The 17,945-nt window shown below is 31.4% G+C and overlaps 1 protein-coding gene across 3 annotated transcripts; it reads right to left on the bottom strand.

The window, feature by feature from the left end:
* Nucleotides 1–5,981: 5,981 nt before the first annotated feature.
* On the bottom strand, nucleotides 5,982–11,986 carry LOC100804458 (protein SMAX1-LIKE 6). Of its 3 annotated transcripts, none has more exons than XM_006575346.4 (4): nucleotides 10,236–11,986; nucleotides 8,796–9,027; nucleotides 7,790–8,039; nucleotides 5,982–7,705 (listed from the first exon to the last, which is right to left on the bottom strand). In XM_006575346.4, the coding sequence occupies exons 1-4, from the start codon at nucleotides 11,381–11,383 to the stop codon at nucleotides 6,150–6,152; spliced, it is 3,186 nt and encodes a 1,061-aa protein (XP_006575409.1). In that variant the 5' UTR covers nucleotides 11,384–11,986; the 3' UTR covers nucleotides 5,982–6,149. The 3 variants fall into 3 exon arrangements, with proteins under 3 accessions (XP_006575409.1, XP_006575410.1, XP_006575408.1); XM_006575347.4 differs by having other exon boundaries at nucleotides 5,982–7,699; XM_006575345.4 differs by having other exon boundaries at nucleotides 5,982–8,039; nucleotides 10,236–11,985.
* Between the last annotated feature and the right edge of the window lie 5,959 nt (nucleotides 11,987–17,945).

The raw sequence follows: 17,945 nt of genomic DNA, 5'->3' as shown, positions 1-17,945 counted from the left end.
TTGGCATCTTTTGGTCGTCTTTCATGTTATGTGTAGCTTCTCATCATACTAGCCCTTTACCAGTTCCACCTCTTGATCTTGCTTCTAATTATACTCAGCTTCTAAACTTGATGCACTTTGATCTTCTCAAATATTGCCAGTCTTGTATGCTTCTAGTCGGCATTCCTTTTGGTAATCCTGCTTCTAATGAGCAAATCCTATTTTTGGAAGGGTAACACACTTCAAATTGATGCTTCTCACCTTTCTTCATGTTTCTTGATCAAGTCCTATCTTTAAAAAATTACTAACCATTAGTAGCTTAAGTCTAAAAGACTTAGAAATAATTTATTGTCATTAAAACATTACTTCATAAGGATATATGCTTCAACAAAAAGTAGTAGAAAATATAGATAGTTGTTGCTTCCATATGCCCAACATCTATTTTTGGTGATGATCGATTTATTATTCCAAAACAGACCCATAAACACGAGAGAAAAATGGCAACAAAGAATCCTGATCATATACATGGTGTGAAGTCTTTATCTTTGCATTCATCAAAATTAAAAGTTGATGAGTTTTCTCCAAACTTAGTACAATTCAGAATAAAACTGATACGATAAGAGATACAAGTGCAATTAACGTTGATGTGACAAATGAAAATACAATTAATTCTTCTGATCCTTCTAATAAGGTGTTTCTCGAATTATCTTTCCATGTTTTGATAAAAGGCAACAATAGTGCAATTCACAAAGACAATGCAATACAACAAGTTAAGTTTCTAGCATTTTCAATTGATATACTAATAATGTTGTGTTGATCTTATATCACATTAAGCAAATTACTAAATTGCGTAAAAATTACCTTGTTTCATTATCTTTTTTTCTTACTTTATATGTAATAATATTTTAGGATCTAAGTTGAGTCATTTAGTGGAAGTTCAGTCCTCTATGAATCATTTGTTCTTAGACTCAATCTTCTTGCTCAAAAGATGCTAATAAACTTAATCTTATCTCAATCCTAGAACTTTCTTTTACAAATAATTTGTGATGTCATGCATAAAAGAAGGATCTAGAACTGAGGCATGATTGAATTGATTAACATACTCACAACAAGAAGGTTCAAGTATAAGAATAGATGACACCATGTAAAGTAAGAAAAAACATAATGAAATTAGACAATTTTATGTAATTAAGTAATTTTTCTTAATGTGATAAAATACGAACACAACATTATCAATATTCCAATTGAATTGAAGTTGTAAGAAACTTAACCTCTGTCAATTTCATTAGAAAGTTCAAAAGAACCAACCGTGCTTCCATTTGTCACATCCACATCATCATCAGTAACTACACATGTATCTCTTACAAAGATTCACTAGCTGAAACCTCAACCTTAGGTGAATATTCAAGACTGATCTTCATTTTATTCTGAATTGTGGATACGTTGGGTGAAAACTCATTCTCCTTTCAAGTTTATGGACTCCCTTTCACAACATAAATCGATCATCACCAAAAATAGATGTTAGGCATATGTGGGAACAACAATCATCTATAAATTCTACCACCTTTTTCCTTAATTGATTGGTATTGTCCACGACTAGGTCTCTTGTTTGAATATAAACAATATTGTATCAAAACAAAGCACCAACATGCAAAACTTAAAAGAATGCAATATATAAAAGAGCAGTCATGCTTACGCAACCTTCATTAAAGGGAAAGGGTCAACTAAAGGACATTTGAATGCTTACCTAGATTTTAATAACACATGATCCAAAATCTAAATAAAGGAAGAGAAACACAATTTTATCAAATAAGACCACACCATGAATGATTGTAGGACACACTAGTTAAAATCATATCGTGTTTATAAGGCTTTATGAAGAAAAACATTCCATTCTAGTTTAGTTAAAGGTTAAGCACTACACTCCAAATTTATTCAAGAAACAAGCATCCACAAAGTCCTAATGTCCAATGAGTTGTAGATTATTTTGAATTTTCAATCAGCACAGAAAAAAATGCCCAACTTGAAAATAAGAGCAAGTACAAAAGTGAAATCTGGAATGATGTTAGGTATAACTTTTTGCAAGAGTAGGCGAGATAAGTTATAAGCCAGCTTAAGCCATTATCTATATTGAACTCCTGCATGGTGAAATAATTAAATAGGAAATTCCAAACTTATCAGAGCAACGATCACACGAATGAATATAAGCCAAAAATAAAAATTGAAAATAAGATATGACTAAAAATAATAATTCTTTATTGTTTAGTATAATTGACAAGCAAAGCAACCTAATTTATAAAAAAAAAATTGAGGGAAAACACAAAATACTCTAATTAACTATCAAGTGTAGATGGAACAATGATGGTAGATAGAAAAGTAATACTAATCTCTACTTTGATCCCCATTAACATGTATTAGCGAATGTAGAAGAAATACACTACAAAGAGAAAATTATCTTCGAGATAGCGTGGTTGACGGCGTAAGAGTCTTTCTTTATTGTGCATAACTAGGATTTTGCATTTTGGAATGGGCCTTGCGACTTTAGGATTGGGCCTTTTGAAATGGACTTTGAGATTTTGGGCCTTTCGTTTACATCTTAAAACTGATTTGTTTGTTAAGTCTTCAAGTTTTAGTATTAACAACGCATGTTTTTTCAAATTTGCAATTATTTAAGTATTGTAAATCTTACAATTTTAATATTTTTTTCCGGGGTACAACTATAAAATTAACACCACATGTTTTTTTTTTAATTTCCAATAACTTTAGAAAATTATTTAATAATTTGAGAAACATTATGCAATTAATAATTAATATTTCAAAAAATAATTAAATACTAGTAGAATATGAAATTAATCATTAGAACTTAAAAATAATAAATTACTTAATAATATTATTTTACTTTATGTTTTTTAATATTATTATATTATTTAATATAAAATATTTTTAAAATTATGATTTAATCATTTTCAGTTCAATCATGGTTCACACATATTCAGTGAAGAAGAGCGCATAATGGACAAACTAATCTGCGAGGTGTTCGTGTCTCATTTTTTTTTCAATCTCATAAGTAGAAGTTCAATTCAATTGAGCATCAGTTCAATTTTAAAATAAATGAACTGAAGAATAGTTCACTTTAATTTTTATTAAAAAAAATAGTTTGGTTCTTTTAGTTTAAGTCGATACGTTCGACAACAGTTCGATACACTTTATTTGTTTTTTTAACAGGCCTAATCGTGTTTAATAACTCAACTAAGATTTTTATAGAACTGGAGAACAATAAGTGTGAGAGAAGCAATTTGTGCTCTCTCACATGTGGATCATGTATCACAAAATTTTATTAGGGTAAAGTATGTTTTTGATCTTCTAAATATGTGAAATCTAGAATTCATCTCTTTGAATTTTTTGTCCCATTTCAATCCCTTTAAAATTTTAACATGTTACTATTCATAAGTATGTTATTTTCGTTAGTAAATCCAATATGTTTTTTCAGTATTTTAACATGCATCACCACCAAATTTTGATTAGAATTGTTGTACAAATGCCTTAGACATAATCCATGTTCAACCTTGTCTGTCAAAACATAATCACTAACAAAGTTAACACCCTGAATGAACAGTAAAATGTTAAAATTTTAGGGGACTAAAATGAGACAACAAATTAAAGGGACCAATTCCAAATTTCATATAATTTAGAAGAATCGATCAAAAATATATTTTATTCATTTTGATATATTACTTTTCATGTATGCAAATTTGAAGTTAATAATATTATTTTTGATTTTATATATAATAAACAATTACTTAATTGATCAACACCAATAAAATAGTTAGATGGGTTAATTTGTCATAAATTTTAATTTTATTTCGAGACTATCTATGACTATGACATTAAATGATTTAAGAAGTAATTATTTTGTGAAAAATAATTTTTAAACCAATTAATGTATCTTATTTTGTTGATAACTTAATAAATACACTCACTTTTATGAGAAAATGACTTTATATTATTAATAAAATTCGCAATTAACTAGGAATAAATATGAAATTTAATAATAAAGGGATCCTAATTTCTTATAATTAGGATCTATTTTGTGTTTCTTAATTTGTTATATTGTGAATAATTAATCTCTATTACTAGACCAACTCCGTGTCGATGATTGAAGAATTAACTTTAACCCAATGATAAACAACACAATAATCATACAAATTGTTGGGAATTTTAATGTTAAAAATTGACCCTACACAATAAAGATCGTAAGGTTTTCAATAAAAGTTTTAACTTTAAAATTTGTCCAACAAATCAATAGAGATTTTAGTATTATTTTAATATTATAAAATTATTCTTTCTTTTCAAAATTAGTATCGCATTTAAGGAAAAAAAATTTAAAATAAATATCATATTTGATTTTTCAATATAATATTAATTGTTTTTCTACTAATTACCCCTAATAAGTAATAAGTAACACTTTAGCTTTTCAATGTTATATTAATATTAAGATTGGTTTTGTAAAATGGCAAATGTTAAATTGTGCTTTGATGACATTATTAAGAAACTTAAAGTATTTTTAGTGAGATGCAAAAAAATTATGTTGCTCATGATTGATTGCTTTTTTTCTACTCATACCCCTAATATGTAATTAGTATCACTTTAGTTTTTCAATATTATATTAATATTAAGATTGTTTTGTAAAATGACAAATGTTAATCAATATCATGATGACATTAAAAAACTTAAAATAGAAATATTTTTAGTGAGAGACTAAAAATTATATTGCTCATGATTTTTTGTTATGTTTTTCTTATGATTTACACAGTAAATGTTTTACTCTTTTAATTTCTTAACCAATGTCTTAAAGATACTGATTAACAAGAGACCTTGTAAAATTATTATCTTCTTTCCTCTGTTTATTAATTTTTTTATATGTGTAAAATAATTAGAATATCACTTATTTTGGGTGGAAAGACTGGTAAAAAGCGATATACTTGCAAGAGAGATACATTGTAGGGTTCATAAAAAAATTTGATGACTTAGAAGAAAATTTTAATTGAGTAGCTTAAAGTAAAAAAATATATAGCATTATAGGAATGTGTAATATTTTAAAAAGAAAAAAAAAATCATCCTTAACAACTCACTGGAGTTCTTTATTGAAAATGACCTAAAAGTATTTTCAGAATTTTAAACTAAGCCACTAATGAACACATCATGCATATCCAAAACCACAAGGCTAAGTACGTGTGCATTGGGCTGCAAGCCCGTGGTTATTATTAGGGTAGAATACAAACTCGTCTAAGTGTAATAGATGGGACAAACCGGAAGTATATATGGTACTTCATTTGTATTTGATGCACACAACAGATGATTCCTCAAAGCATGAGAACAATTGGAATATATCTAATCGGAGTGCATCACATCAAGCGAGGACAAGTCATAAATGCAATCACCTAACCCTCATAAGTCAAAACATTCCAAGTTCGAATTTCTTATGATAATTCATGCGAAACTTAGAATGGAAATTGAAGTGGACACATACTAAGATCCTATCCATGGAATCTTGATCATAGCATCTCGTTACAATCATCAATGATCAATGGCCTAAGCAATACATTATGAGACAAATAAATTTTATAAGGTGTTGCGACAAAACAAATACTTCATGTCTAACTGTTTTTTTTTCGTTTTTTTAAAATAAAAAAATAATAAAAACTGTTTTTTCATTTTTCTAAATAAAAAAAAACGATAATTAAAATTAGAGAATGATTTATGAAGATAATTATAAAAATAAAATAATAACTCACGAATGTAATTTTATAAATAAAATAAATATAAAAATATGTATACCAAAACATCTTATTTGTTTTATACATACATATAAATAATTCTAGATTAAGATGACCCGACAGACACCATTCTACACAAATATCATCATATATTACAACACTTGCAAATTGGACTTTGATTATAGACAACCAGGATAAAAGGATGTATTAAATAGGTATAATATATAGAAAATTACACATTCATTTATCATAGAAATTACAACACAATGATTTAAAGAAAACAAAAATAGTGAGATTAATTAGCTGAACACCGCTACCAACTACCAAATGCTATATATATCCTAAAAGCTACATTTTACAACTGATTACAACAATACAAAGAGAGCAAAAAATTTAGTCCATGTTAATTCTAGCTGGAAGGCATACATCAGGGGCTTGCTCTTCCACAAAAATGGATTCACAATTAACCAGTTTCACTACATATTGAGCTGCAGGATGGTACTTCTGCTGAGCTTCAACGAAGCCTTTGCCAAGAACATGTTCAATCCAATCCTCCACTGCATTTTTCTTGTCTGATAACCAAGCAGCTGCGAGTATGTATGCTATTACCTCATGATCAATTTCCAGCTGAAGCTCTGAGCCGAATGTCCTTTGAAATAGCATGCCAATTCTTTTCAATACTTGCTCAGCAAGCTCATTGAAATTGAATGGCTTAAAAACCACTTTCTCGTCAATTTGATCAAAGAAATCACTCAACCAGGCGTCTGTGTTTTCTGACATGGATTCACTTTCATGGTCATTGTCATTGACACCCTCTTCACCCTCCTCTACAGGCATATTTAGATCTAGAAAGGATCGAGATGCCTCGCTGTCTTGTTTCTGCATCTTGCTTGTTGCTCCCTCCTTGGAGTCACTAATATCAGCCTGCTTTCTTTTGTTCAGAGATGATGATTTGGAAAACCCTTTTCTGGGTACAACCTTAACATTTGTGCCACCAATTCTTTTGGCATCCTCAGAAGCACGTCCAATTAATAATTGCATTTGGCATCTTTTGGCTTCAAGCATTCTTTCCTCAGAAAACATCTTAGACTCTTCCAAAACAAAAGAGTCATTACCTTTACAGACAGTTGAGGTTACAACAAAGATAGTGTTATTGATGCTAATCGCCCTTCCATGCGAATATGAAAATTTTCCTGTTCTTAATGCCTGCAACAAACTATTCTGCACCAAAACATCAGCTTTATCTACATTTTCAAGAAAGACAACAGAATGGGGTTTTTTACTCAACTCCCCAGCAATATAATCCAAAATTGTCTTCCTCCTAAGCACATCATAACAACGTGATTTTTGGTATTCAAAAACCGAGTTCAATGGGTAAAAGCCATCCTGGAAGCCCAGATCCACAGAGATTAGGCTTTCAGGGTTTCCAAATATAGTCTCTGCAAGAGCTGAAGCAATTTTCCTTTTTCCAAGTCTATCTGGTCCAAGGAAAGCCAACCATATGTCTGCTCTACCATGTGAGCCTCTACGCTTTCCTGCACCAGATTTACAAAGGGACAAAGTTTGACTGATAGCACGTATGGCCTGATCCTGCCAGCCAACCTTTTCATTGAGAAGTCGATTAAGAGACTTGAAATCTGCTAAATCAAATTTTCCTTCCAAATTTGAACCAGAGCAGGAAGATCTAGCAGTTCGGTGAGAAGTATTTTCATTCGTACCATCACAATCAGTTGAAACAGAATCTGACAAGCGCTGAAGATGCTTTCTTTGATCTTGCAGTTTTGGGGTATCTGGATCCTGAGCAGTTGATGTATATAACGTTCCCAATCCTAAATCTGTGGTCACACGAGTAGGGGATGAAGATGATCTGTGGTCAAGCACACTCTTATTGGCCATAAGGGAAGGGGCAGCCCAAGGGGTCTTCATGTGAATTTGCAGTGTCTCTGAAACTTTTAGAACATGATCAGTTCCAGTATTAATGCTGACTGTATCAGAAGGTAATGGAACAGATAACTGCTTTGATGGAAAAATACCATGCAACTCTTTGGGCATGTAGGAAATTTGACTAGAATATTGGAATTCATTGTGTGATGGGTCTTTACTGCTGCTTTCCTTAAAATCCGGACCAAAGCGTGAAACCTCAAGTGTTGGAGATTGGGACCTTGTTTGAGAAATATCAAATTGAGGTAGTGAACTTGTGTGATGAAGACGCTGACAAATATCATTCCATTTCTTTTGAAATCCCAAGATCTTATCATTCAAACTTGTGTTTTCTTCATTAGTCTGCACTAGATGATGGAGCTCATTCTTAAATATATGCAGCCGTAAATTGAAGCAATGAAATATTGCAAGTGATGCAGACCATGATTATTTACAGAGTGGATCTAAGAATTTAAATTAAGGTATAAACACAAGAAAACTTACAGCTCCTCATGAGAAAATATAACTAATACAATTGATAATATCATTTCATTGAAAAAATGTTCTAGAATAACTTTTGCAAATGTTATGAATTATCATAAAAGGAACAAGTATGATTTTCTTCTTTGCCAATACTAATAGCAAATAAGTTCTTTCATCCATTAGCAGATGTATGCAGTAAGAGCAAAGCTATACTGGAAAAGATTCATGTGGATATAGAAAGTGCTTTATTATCTTCACAAACTTTCAGAAAGATATAATCCATTGAGTTCAGTAAATTCCATAATCTCAAGGAACATATTTAATATAATTTTCAATTTGATCATCAAATGCCATGGGCTCAGCAAAAGAAAGCTCAGAGGGAGGAAATAGACAGAGAAACATTGTTTTTATTTAGTTTGCTGCATATAAAATACTATTATTACGTTTTTTATATTCAAATAGTATTCTTTTCACATGCATAGGCAGGTTAGCATTATACTGGGTACCTCTAAATTATTATACATGTATCAGTAGTACAGAGATTGCCCCCACCATGTTGCATGTATGTGTATATGCATGTGACGACTCAGTATGCAATGGACAAGAGAAATTCAATAATTAGCAATCATAACAAACCTTTGCCGCATCCGACCCTCTATGCGTCTCCACATTAACAACCTTTTGTAACCAGGGTGAGCTCGTTGAGTTACTAGATGAAGGACCTACCTTCAGAAGATCTGCAACTTCTTGTTCACATTTTTTATTGCATGTGTCACAACGGGTAAAAGGTGCATTTGTACAGCTTACGGGACTTCTGATTTCAGGTGTAGAAAAGAACCCACCAAATGGAACAAAGGACCCCATCAAGCTGTAAGTTTATCATGAGCAGGGAACTGTGAGATCCAATAGGCACGAAACAGTCAGAAGCTAAAGTGTGCACAATGAAAGAGATTTCAAGGCATCATCTACATAAATGAAATATACTATGGCCAATACCATAATAGACTACTGAAATTGACGATCTCACAATAGTAGTCAGAAAAATACATACTTAAGTTTCTAACTATCCGTTTGGATCTGAAGAAAGGGTATATAAAACAGAGTGAAACGGGGCCGGCAATGCAGAAATGGAATCATACCATTCATCAAAATACTGCTCATAGCTGCCCGTCCATATTGGCTAACACAAGCAGTCAGCAGAACAAGAACTACCAGGTCTTGGTTAGTACATTTCTCAGGGATACCTAATACATCTGATCAAGTTTTATAAATACCTTGAATCCATGAGATATAAGATCATGGTAATGAAAACTCCAATTTATGATAAAGTTTTATAAATGCCATTTTATAAGACCAAAGTAATGAAAACTCAAATTTAACATCTTTTATTATAGAACCGTTTCAGACCTGACTTCTACCCAGCAAGTACTACATTACAGCACATTGCATGTGACTCATTATTTTCCTATTAAAAATATTGCATCCAGAACTTCATTGCAGTATCTTTATCTTCTAAATTTAGAAAAACAAAAAAACATAACACACATTTGGAGTATAGCGAGGTAAATCAGAGTTCAATGCAAAACATATTCAGAAAATTCCACTTCAACCCAACACCCCATTTTAAAAGTAACAGAAAAAAGAAGAACAAGACATCAGAGATCTCAGAACAACCAAAAACCATAAATTCAGTTCACAAAACACACCATTTATTAAACTCAAATTTACACTCCCACCATTTATTTGCGCATGGCCTCCACCACGCTTGTGAACCCCATGTCACAATAACAAACGTGCATTGCTCCTCACAAAACTCCGAAACATTTATACAATTATTTATTTACACCAACCAACGTGCAAGAACCTGAACAGTACACAAATTCCCATTTTCCCTTCAACCAAAAACACGACAAGTACATCAAACCACAACAAATAGTACTAACAGAACTAAAAAGACACACACCAATAATAACCCATTTTTGAGTAGTTTACACGAAATCCTAAATTCAAACTCATACACCAAAAAAAGACACCAATTATTTTCTTCTTCTTAAAGAAATAAGAAAAAGAACGAACCTGGATTTAGAGTAGAGTCCTTCCATTGAAGGAGTGGCGGAAGTAACAGTAAGCAAATGAAGATCCCAATCGTTCTCCACATTAGGAAACAAACCCAACAACTTCGAATAAGCATGAGAAGTTTCCGCCACCCCCAGCAACGAAACCTTCTCACCACGAATCTCCAACAACCTCGTTAAACCCGAAAAAACGAACCTAACAGCATCAACATCCACATCATCCCCTAAAAAAACCTCAATCTCCCCGAAACTAACAACAACCCCAGAACCAGAACTCTCACATTGTTCCAACTCCTTCAACCTCACACCAAATTTCTCTTCCCCACTACCACCCTTTTTCACAAACTCCCCAATCTCCCTCTCCAAACAGACAACCCTCAACTCCGAACCTAACACCGAACCTCCTCTTCCGTTCCGAACCATCTCAACGAAACCCCTCAGAGCATTCTTTGCGTAAACACCCATAAGTAAAGGGTTTCTCTTGTTTTTTCTCGCGAGAACTTCCAAGATCCTGCGAATATTTTCGTCAGGCCGGGCCGGGTCGAGGTTACAGAGAAAAACCGGAGGCGACCGGTTGAACCGGTGCTGAACCGGAGGTAGAGGCGGTTGGAGCAACGCGAGTTTTATATCGCAGCTTCGAAACCCTGCTTCGGCGAAAACGCGACTCACGATAGGGTCATCGAGGATCGACAAAACGAAGTGCTTTAGTTCAACTTTCAAAAACGACGTCGTTGTCGTTCCCTGCTGGCTCTGCTGGAACATGTGGAAGCTCTCCGGGTGCCGCCGCTGGTTCGCCTGAGACCGCTTAATCGCCGCCATCAGAGAGTTCGACACCGGTGGCTCCTCGTCGCTGCCGCCGGCAGTGGACTTCGACGACGGGAGCCGGTCGAGGGAGACTCCGACGGAGAGTTCCAGCGCGCGGAACTGGAGGCGCGGCGAGTACGTGGCGGAGAATCTGGCGGCGCCGGAGCGCGCGCGGCCGCACGCGTCGCGCAGGGCGGAGGAGGGGAGCGCTAAAAGGGCGGAGATGGCGTGGAGCGACGTCGTCTGTGCGTGGCTGCGGCGGCGCGCGACGGCGACCGCGTCGTCGAGTGCACGCGCGGCCTCGTCGGTTAAGCATTGCCTCGCTATGCTGACCGGCGTCGGCATCGCCGGCGAGCATATATATATAATAATCACAATAATAATATAATAAATAAGTAGAGTGTGTGATATTAAATAAAATAAATAAAGAAATAATTAATAATATTATAGGGGGAGAGGGTAAATAAATAAAATGTAGCGTTATCTGGGAACCAGGTGCTTGGGATTGGACTTTAGTAGAGAGATGATGATGATGAAGATTAAAAAAATGAAAATGAGAAAATTGTTGGAGGGGTTTGATTTGGTTTGGGTTTTACTTGTTCAGAGTGTGGAATAAATTATTGGTGAAGAGAAGACAAGGGGGAGGAGCAGAGTGAGAACTGAGAAGGTTTATTTTTGGTGGTGATGGTTGTGGCAGAGGATGGTGTATTGTAATGTTTGGGTTTTTTGTTTTTTGGTATTTAGGTTTCTATGGGGATATTATGGTGGGGTGGATAGTTTTTTTGGGTGGGACCCTTTTGCTTGGCCATTCACTGATCGAACAGATGGTGGGCATAGATTCTCTCTACTACCTCACTCTCCATGGCCATGAGTGAAAGGTGTGCACAACTTCCTGTTTCCAATTACATGGACCATGGTCTCTCTTTTGGGTGTGTGCCTTTGATAGATTTGAATATCGAAAGCTATCTTTTAAAAAGTGGATTGGATAGCCAAGTGATCTAGACTCAAGAGACTAGTTCAAGGTTTTGCTTCAACCAATAATGTTAAATTATTTTAAAATACACTTAGAAGTTTAAATCAAATAGACTTTATGTATGTTTGAATTAGTGTTTATAAAATTGATTTTGATATCATTTATGTTTAACTTTTTATCATCATTTTTTATTCATGAAAACCAAACAAAATGTTAGGGGTTAACTTTTTACTACAAGAACCAGTTAACAATAAAAAATATATTCAATACAATAATTATTTAAAAGTGCTTCAAATTATAATAAATTCTGTATCTAGATTCAATTCCTTGAATTGAAGTTGAACACTTAAAATTTTATTTGAAATCACGTTAAATTGTATCTTAACGTGATTATAGAAAATTCAATATTTGTTTTTTTACAAATTAAAGTTGAGATTGAAAAGAGGGAGGAAGAACCTAAGTAGGTTGGTGTCCTCCCAAAAACCTCAAATATCATTAAAAGATGCAAAAAGGAAGGACAAAAGCTTGGAGGAACCAAACAAAGACCCAAGAGGGAGAACTAGCAAAACTTATAAGAAGGAAGAGTATTTGTATTCCTAAGATAGTCACCCCTAACAAAGTCTGGGACTGTATTCCACCATATGAAATTACTCAGGCACTTAAAATATATTTAAAGTCATTCGTGCAACATCATTTAGAATTGAATTTACCAAACTTTCTTATTTTTCGTCTAATCTTATCTACTAAATATAAATTATCAGAAACACATAGGCAAATATATTTGTTGTTAGTACAAATACAATTATTCATGCCATCAGATATGTACCAAACTTTCAACATCACACAAAAAAGTTTCGAAAGAATTCAATAACATAAAGTTAAACCCGACATTGAAACTTTATGTTACTGAATAAAATAAATCCGACATTGAAACAAATAATTAATAATCAACTTCAATTTGTAATGGGTTATCATCTCATTTAATTTTAAATTGATACTCCATCGTTTCTATATATAAAAGACTTAATTTATTAAAATTAATAAAAATAATGAATTTAATTCATAATAATAAATTTGTCTTAAATATACATTTTTTTCTAAAATTATCTTTGTTGTTAATATTTTTTTTTCTCTTCTAATGATTTTTCAATACATTTTTTCTTCTTCAAATGAGAAGTATTTTTAGTCTAAAAATAATAAATAAAAAAACATTATACATAGAACAAACACCATTTTAAATTTAGATCTTATAAATAAAAAATGAGGGAGTAGTAAATACATATACTTTACACATTTACTTAGCACAAAGTAGACAAATCCCGTGCACTATGATTTGTTTTATTCTTTTTTTACGACACTATAATTTGTTTAATAATTAGTAACTTTTTATTTTTATTATTGTAACTAGATTGTGCTTTAGAGAAAGAAGACTTAGTCCAAAAACATTTAAATATAAATTATAAAAGTTGCTTATCTAAGTTAGTCATTGGAGTTTATAAGAAGGATCTATCATATCCAATCTAACATTTATTTTGAGATTCTCATAACAATCTGGATGACCAGATTCCAAATCACTAAGAAAGTGTTCGACCAAGGGGGATCATTAAACACAAATTTGACCATTAAACTCAAGTGCATAAAAAGTAAGAAACTAAAATTAAGATGTAAATTATTTTATGTCTAATAATAAAGGTGAAGAGATACATAATCTGGTAGTAATGTGTAAGCACAAAAAGACTAAAATGTGAATGTGTGGTTGGAAGGAGTATAACTATTAGTGGTGATTTGAAATTTAAAATTATATTTAAGAACAATTTAATTATATTCTTTTTTTCAAATATATTTGAATTTAGTTTAATATAAATAATCTTTCTAAATGTATTTTTATAATTTTAAAATTATTGATGGAAAATTTTAAATATTGTTTTTTAATTTATAAAAAAGAAAAAACAATCAATTTTTTTTCTTCAAAAATTTAATTTCTTCTTCTAAAATTAATTATAAAAAATGAAAATCGCGGATAAAGGAAAAAAAAAAGAAGGTCCCATAAATAAGGCTCATTTATGAACTTGCATTATTATTATATTAAAAAATAACGAATATATAATACATTTTTCTCATTAGAAGGTTTGACAAAAAAAATTTAGAAAAAGAAAAACATATAATTTAGACATATCAATGAACAAAAAATACTTTGGGCTTGCGAGTGCTTGTCTTTCACGGTGGTTGAGGTTGAGCGAGAGCGTGACAGATGCCGTGCCCACTGAAGCAAATGGGGGCAAACGGAGGTCACTGTCAAGCTTTTGAGTCTACAGGGACCTTTTGTCCTTCTTTACCTATTTATTTTTCATCATTTTCTTTTTAGTTAACTCATCTTTTAAAATTCAATAATAATAATAATAATAATAATAATAATAGAAGAAGAAGTGATGATTTAATAGTAAATTAAAGATAATTTGAATATGCAAATTTAATTTTAAAAGTTAATATAATACTGAATAGATTGTAAATGCCTAATGACTATAAAAAAAAGATTGTAAATGTTTAATAATAAAAAAATCAATATATGAATAAAATCTAACTCAACAAAGAAAGATATGTATAAAAAAATTGAAGATGCGAATTTGATAAGGTGTTGAATGTTGAACTAGAAAGGAGTTACCAAAAGGCAGAAAGGAAAAGTTGGAAGAGATTACACTATACCAATTTTTTTTTTCAGTGTGTAATTTGCGTTTGTAAAAAATAAAGCAATATAAAGTATATCGGTTCGAAAAAGAACATATTATGCGACTGAATATTTTTTCTAGCAAAAATATTAAATAAAGAATTTATTTTATAAAACTAAAAGAAAATGATAAGTATAACAAAAGAAGCTTCGATTCGCTCGCTAAAAATAACAAATTATCATTTGAATCTGCTTTGAAAAAAACATTTAGTGTGTCTTTGATTCACTAAAATGCAAGGGACAATACAACATAAAATGATTTGTTACACGTTTGTTTTTAAATTGTCATCAAACAACACAAAAGAGGTGATGAGGAACAGAACAAAATTATATACATATATATATAGAGAGAGAGAGAGAGAGTATATAATTGACTGCACTTTGAACAAAAGTATTTCTTATAAGAGATGAGTGAACCAAAAGTTGGCTACAAATATCAGTTAGCAATTTTTAGTAAACATAAAAAATAGGAACTTAGATAATGCTAATTTATACAATTATACTTCAGTTAGCAACGCATACTAATTATTAATTAATACTCTAAATGGTTGTCGTGTGAGTGTAAATTTTGATAATTCTATTGGTCCTAGTTAAAAACAAATTTACGTACGCTAAAGCGTCTAGTTCAACTTTTACATGGATTTCTTTTTCCCGAAAAAGAAGTGATTATTGAAGGTTGCTAGGGCAGGTGCGTTGGAAGTAGTCCAGCCACAATTAAAAAGAGGAGAGAATAAAATTAAAAATAAAGCAAGATAAGTAATACTACAAGATTTGGTTTGATGAGTTCACGAATCAAGAAAGATATAGGGGAATGGTTAATCGACAAATTGATTTTTATAGCTGTCCATGTCATGTCAATGCCCTGTGTGTGTGATGGATATCATCATTATCATATTACTTAGTGGGGGATATTTGTTTGACCAACAAAAACGTTGCTTAAGGAACTTGTGGGATTTTTTAAATAATGAAAAATATTTTTTTTCGTGAAAAGTAAGATATTTATATTGTCAGAAGTCATGAGATCATTTCGGAAAAATAAAATATCAATTAAAAAATAATAATTTTCTCACAAATTTTACTTTATTCGCATAATAAAAAATCCAACTCACCTAAGTATATCTAAATGATTTTTAACTACTTGTATCATATGTTGTGGGTAAGAAAAAAACTATATATTTGTATGTCCAGTTTTTATCATAAGCTTTTTTCCTTTGGTTTTGCATACGTCTAAACCCTAATTGCACTACCTATGGACGTGAAAGATATGAAAGGGACAAAATATAGGTTGTATTTTTTTATGACTAGCTTTTTTGATTTTGAACACAGTCCTTGAGTTGAACACTGGACTGTTTGTCGGAAATCCACTATGAAGAGGACCTTTTGATATTTTGGAAGAGCCATGAAAGGGAGGCATTGATGAAAAGTTTGGTAATTGTTACTTTGTTAGTCAAAATGTTAGACCTAACCACATGAGCTTTCTAGTTCTAGAGGAGAGACTGAAACAAGTGCAGCGTGGATATCCTTGGTTTGATCATGTTCTAGATCTAGTGACAAGGTTTTCAATTGATAAATTATATTAGTTGACAGATTAGTGATTGGTCAATTTGAGGTAACAGTGAAAATCAACCATAGGGCTTTTGATAGTTGAATTTGAATCAAGTTTGAAATAAAAAAAATAAAAATCCTCTCTGATCATACAAAAACTTACATTTTACTTTGGATAGTTTAAAATAATATATATTTTTTTGCCTTTGGATCAGGTTTTTTGGCCTAATTATATAAAGGATGTTCATCATCTAACTCAAGATTAATCTAAGAATATATTTAGGTTGGTGGTGGAAAATGGAATAAAGTAGACTAGAATATAATAAAACAAAATAATATGGAATAGAATTGATTAAAAATGTCATTTTATTGTTTACATATTTTACAATAGAATGTAATAAAGATTTTAGATTTCATCCTATCGTTTACAAAAATAATGGAATAAAATAAATTATCGGGCAAACAATACTTCTCTTTTTTGAGATCTGATGCATATATAATAATTTATACAATACTGTTTTTTTTTTGTCTATTTCTCTCATGTAATAAATGATATGCAAAAAATATATAAACATAAAAAATTGTTATGGTATAAATAATTATACAAATAATACTTCTCAAATCTAAAATGATTACATATGTACGTAAGAAGACCTGATTTCTTTATCTAAAAAAAGAAGAAGAAGACATGCTTCTTTAAAAATAGGAATACATGTGGTCAATTAAGGTGTCTATTATTGCATTAGTCAAACAATAGAATTTTTTAACATCAATAAAGTAATAATTGCAACTACTATATATCCTACATACATGCATGTAAACATGAGTTAAAAAGTACGAAACATGAAAAACGGACTTAATAAAGGTGAACATGGCTTAGTCAGGGCCTTAGTAGTTCCCTAATTTAAAGCATAAGTCTAACTTATGTACTTAATATAGACACTACTTTTTAAAGGTATTTTAAATAAGTGAAAAAAATCCCTCAAACGAGCTTTAAAAAAAATTATATTTTAAAGATACTAATTAAACTGGTTAAACAACATTTTAAGTCTAAAAGCACTATTAAATGGGATAATTTTCTAAAGTTATATGCAAGTTAACGATTTTTTTTACCAATGCAAGTTAACCATTTTAAATATATTTTTTAAGCAGTGATAAATCATGTCATAGTAAATTTATTTTTATCAAATTTTAACTTACAAGATACTTTTAATTCAAACTTATATTTATAAACTTTAATCTAGATATGCATTAACTGAAATATTCCCTTCCTCTTAAATATAAGACATGTTTGAATGTTCAAGTGCCTTCAAAATTACGTTTGCAAATGGTTTGGGACTATTATTGCTGCGTGGAACGATTAGATTTGTCTCGTAGGTTGTGGTTAAATGTGTGAGAAGAGAAAGGAAATAAACACAGAGAATTGGGGAGAAATACTGGGATGAGATGGTGTTGGTTTGGTTGCAACAATTATTTGAGAAATTTTTGAAATAATTAGTGAGATCCATAGAAAAAAAATTCCTCGCCAAAATGAGCGGATTTGAGAGGAAATCATACGCTGTTAGTTTCTTATTCTACTGCATTCAATGTGTTGAACTTGTAAGCCTTCTCCTATCCTATAATAATGATATATTTTTATTTAATATTAATTTTCTTCTTTGATA

This window comes from Glycine max, chromosome 2 (assembly GCF_000004515.6).
Source record: "Glycine max cultivar Williams 82 chromosome 2, Glycine_max_v4.0, whole genome shotgun sequence".
Taxonomy (NCBI): Eukaryota; Viridiplantae; Streptophyta; class Magnoliopsida; order Fabales; family Fabaceae; genus Glycine; species Glycine max.
The sequence above is the reverse complement of the archived record's forward strand: the minus strand, read 5'-3'. Positions and strand labels throughout refer to the sequence as shown.